Genomic DNA, 5,000 nt, shown 5'->3' on the forward strand with positions numbered 1-5,000 from the left:
GTCAATGCCCTCCCGTAAGACCTCAGTGCCCACCCGTCAGGAGCTTTGCCCCTCCACAGACATGCTCCAATGACAGCAAGTGCGGAGGCGTCGACAAGTGCTGCTTCGACAGGTGTCTCGAGGAACACGTGTGCAAACCCCCTGTGGGATCTGGAGGCTTCGGTGGATTTGGTTTCCGAAGGTAATTCCTTACATTTACCTTGAAAGCTTATCATTATGAATAATACTATAATTCATGGTTTTGAAGTAAAATATACCAGAGATGATAATAAATATATTTTGTGACCATAGTGTTTTTATTCGTACTTTTCTATTGCTATTCAAAAAGTGTAATCATGAAACTCATGCAGTGATATATACAGAAGCTTGAATTTCGTACTACCATAAATAATTGCTGAAATTTTAAATTCCATATAAATTTTATAAAGAAATTAACGGACGCTATTTTATTAAAAAGCTTGAAAGTTTTGCATTGATTGTTTATATTTTCCTTGTGAATTGTTCATGAATATCACGTAACAAGCGGATGTCTTTGACCTAAGAAAATAGCTTCCATTAATAAAAATAAAACTCTACAGACAAGAAAATATTGCCATTGAATTCTGACATTATGAACTGCAGATTCATTTTTAGTTTTTGTAAAATTCATCAGACTAGTTGCTTTTATTTGATATCTCTTGTAAGGTTAAAGAAACCAGCCATGTATTAATGTAGGTAAAAGCTCGATGTCATTAAAGAGCATAGAACACAAGGAAATTCTAACGCCTTTTAAGATATACAAATGAAATAGACAGACGAAATATGTGTTGAAAGTATTAAATTCTTCATTCAAGGGGTCAATTACTGCACTGTAACTGTTCAGTGGCTACTTTCCACTTGGTAAGGGTAGAAGAGACTCATAGCTAATGTAAGCAGCTCTTCTATGAGGACACTCAAAAATCAAACCATTGTTCTCTAGTCTTGGCTATTGTCATAGCATCTGTACCATGGCCTTCCACTGTCTTGGTTTAGAGTTCTCTTGCTTGAGGGTACATTCAGAGACACTATTCTTTCCTTTTGCTTATTTCCTTTCCTTACTGGGTTGTTTTCACTATCAAAGGCATTGGGGTTAAAGCATCTTGCTTTACCAACTAGGGTTATAGCTTAGCAAGTCATAATAATAATGATGAATTATTTTGTTATTTATGATAACGCAGGTGATTTAGATCATGAGTGCTATTTCTTACTCAGCCTCTTATCATGACATTCGGGAATAGGGTGGAAGAACTTACTCATCTTACATATACATATATATATATATATATATATATATATATATATATATATATATATATATATGTATATATATATATATATATATATATATATATATATATATATATATATATATATATATATGTATATATATATATATATATATATCATATCATATCATATTTTGTATATACATAGGCATGCACAAATATGCACACATAGATATTGCATACATATACATAAACAGTGTGGAGGCACACGTGTTTTTAATTTAATAGACAGAATTACAGGTAAGAGATTGCAGTATGGTGTACTGTGCATTGGGTGGGTGGCCAGGTTTGTAAGGGTAGGAGATATATCAATGACGTAGAAGCGTTTTTTGGGTGGAGGGGTGGGGGTAAAGTTTGAAAATGCTCTGACGGTGGGGGGTCTGATGGGTTGATTTCAAGTCTAAGAATAGATTCCTGAATTCGACAAGTATATGTACAGGGGACTTGAAACGAGCTTATATTTCTCTTGATAGCTCGATTGGTAAAGACATCCTTGCCTAGCCAGGAGCATTTATCATAAATAAATTTCCACTGGATATACATTCCCAGAGGTAGAATTCGATTTTAAATGTCATTGTGGTTGATATTCACATCGATTAAAATCCCTAGTGTTAGTGATATATATTATATATACACACAGACATATATATATATATATATATATATATATATATATATATATATATATATATAAATATATATACACACACATATATATATATATATATATATATATATATATATATATATATATATATATATATATATATATACTGTATATATATATGTATATATATACATAAATTTTCAAATAAGTTACAAATACCCCTAAATATTGAATTCACTTTGATAATTATTTCTGCTCGGCCAAGGACTCGAACCTAAGACTGATAAAAATAAGGATAAAAATTTGACTGTTTAGACCAGGCTAACGTTTATTCGTATTTCTATCGATCATAGGGTATTTGTAACTTATTTGGAAAAAGTTTTAATACTTTGAAAAGAGGATCGCTTAACTTTCCTTGACATCCAATCACCTGTCATTTTTGTTAACCTTTCCATCGAATAAAAAATGTAATAAAAAGGAAACCTTTCTTGTGGTTTATTGGTAACGATTTAAACTGATTTTGATATCGTAACCCAAGAAGCACTTTCTTTGAAATAAAGTTTTGTATAGAGCAAAACTTTATTTATATTCTCATTAATCCCGGAGACATTATAATCATGTATGCTTACATTTCCGTCTCTCCAACCTATCAACTTTAACTCTTTGCCCACCACCAGATTCCTTAAGAACATCACAATCAATATTCGTACTAATCAAAATAAATATTGACAAATATATATATATATATATATATATATATATATATATATATATATATATATATATATATATATATATATATACTTAATTGATTGCTTTAACTTATATTGAACCACGGTAAAAGGTTAACTGACATGCATACATTTACTAAGGAAATGATGGTAAGGTTTATTTTGTAACTGATTTACACTCTGGAACGCCCTTGTTAACAAGCACAATTTCTCAGGCGGATGACGCAACACAGTCAGGCGTTGGCAAAGACACAGAAATGTGACAATTTTCTTTTTCATTATTCGGTTTGGCTATGTTGATTGCGCTGAATTTGAGAACATCAAATTACACCATAGTCATGCACCTTCTAACATATAACTATTACTCCAAAAATAATTGGAATCTGTAATGAATAATGATATTTTCCATTTGAGGAAATTCCATTTGGCAGCGCTGTTCCAAACTCATCCCATCAACCTTAACTATGCTGATGATTGTTACCTTGGTCACTTGTACAGGAATATGATTCACTATCCATGTGTTCTGATGAAGAAAGGAAATACTAAACACTTTCATAAGTAAACTCAGATATCTTCCTATAGCATATGAAAAATTCATACCATTTTCTGATAAGATTATTCATTCCTAATAAGGAAACGATCGTTGGATAATTTACCAACTACCAATTCTCTAGCCTCTACCTTCCTAGCTCAATTTTTTTCGACGCACGTGGTCTTCAAATAATTGCCTATATTAGTTGGAACAAGGTGCCTCTGATGCCATCTATTGGCGGTAAAGTAAAACTCGCTACCATGTAAGGGAGGGGTAGAGGAGTCTGCGTTATTGTGCCTTTTGAAATGTAACAATAATGTTATTCTACGGAATTTTTACTAACAACACATGTCATACTATGAAACATATCAATTATCTTTTGGTTTCATAAAAAGGCAACTGAAAATTAGATCAAATAACTGCGCAATTACTTAATTGTCTCAACGATTTCAGTATATGTGGCACATCTGGCTACCCCCTGACCCCCAAATGTAATTCCACTAACGATTGTTTGTTGAGAAAATATTTCAGTGGCATTTTTGGCTAAATTTGTATTTTCATAAGAATTGAGTTGTGGCCAGACAACAAGGAGCATGACGTTCACGTGCTTCTATTTTATAGCAATTTTGTACCCAAATAGTAACAAAAAGGAAGTAATAGAAAATTTAATGAGTGGGTGAGGGGGATAATTAGCAATTTGGTAGTCTACTGCCACGGCCATCTATTGGCCATGAAAGTAAACAATGTGTAGAGCTCTTTAATCCTTGCATTCTGGAACCTTCCATGGCGTCATTTTGGTTTGAAAATAACCCAAAATAGCCTACTTAATTGAAGTTGAATATAATTTATACTTGCCACACATATTTCTACATAAGAATCAATCTATCACCATTTTCCACCTACTGGATAGAATCATTCACGTGAATGGAACAAGGGACGTGTGCTGCCATCTTTTGTCAAGTAGAAACACTCGGATTATATTCAAATTTTGAGAATTTTTGATTACTAAAACATACTTTCATAGTAGTTTTTACAATTAATGCATCAAAACTTTATAATTCCAATAATACTATATTTCTTCTGATTTTTAGGTTCTAAGTTATGATAATTATATGTAAAATAAAGATATGTATAAAAAATACGTAGAGCAGATCACAATACTCTGAAACCAAAGAGTGGGAACTCAGCTATAGATTTAAAAATCCCCAATTTTACCAAAATTTATTCATGTCTATAGCAATTATGTTGTTAGCTAATCATAAGCTCAATTATAAATATAAATCCTCAATAAAGTGTGCCTTGTCTTATGTACGAGGGGCTTAGGATAGTTTTATCGGATGGAGGGCTAAGGCTCGAAAAGGCGCTGACAGTAGGAGTCTGGGGGCCCTCTCGAGAGTTTTTTTTTTTTTTTTTTTTTTTTTTTTTTTTTTAAGAGGAAAAAAAAACACCCTTGGATGCAGATTGTAGCCACAACAAAATAATATCTTTTTAGGTGATTTTTATGTGACCAATTACAATTTGTACACAATGACTATTGAAATACCGATTAGCCTATTTAAAGAATTTACCAAAAACATGCTAACGATGTTAATTCTTTACTATAAACTCATTACCATTATCTATGAAATTCGGGCTATCGGTTTCCTAAGCCTATGATGTTTTTACTTACGTTTTATTACATCTATCCTTTGTTTATTAGTTCCGAATCTATCTTTAAATTGTTTAACGGTATTTATGTTTATAATTTCTTATAGCTTACTGTTATACACAGTTTACCAGTTGAAGTATGAATATAGTTACTCCATTTTAGAAGAAATAGGATTATA

General features: G+C 31.8%; 1 protein-coding gene across 1 annotated transcript in view; it reads left to right on the plus strand.

The window, feature by feature from the left end:
* Positions 1-185, plus strand: part of LOC137642021 (ATP-dependent RNA helicase glh-2-like) — a 748-nt gene extending 563 nt beyond the window's left edge. Inside the window, exon 2 of the mRNA XM_068374582.1 lies at positions 1-185. This exon is cut by the window's left edge and continues 316 nt beyond it. Within this exon, the coding sequence (XP_068230683.1) occupies positions 1-185 (185 nt within the window).
* The last annotated feature ends 4,815 nt before the right edge of the window (positions 186-5,000 follow it).

This window comes from Palaemon carinicauda, chromosome 6, assembly GCF_036898095.1.
Source record: "Palaemon carinicauda isolate YSFRI2023 chromosome 6, ASM3689809v2, whole genome shotgun sequence".
NCBI classification, from domain to species: Eukaryota; Metazoa; Arthropoda; class Malacostraca; order Decapoda; family Palaemonidae; genus Palaemon; species Palaemon carinicauda.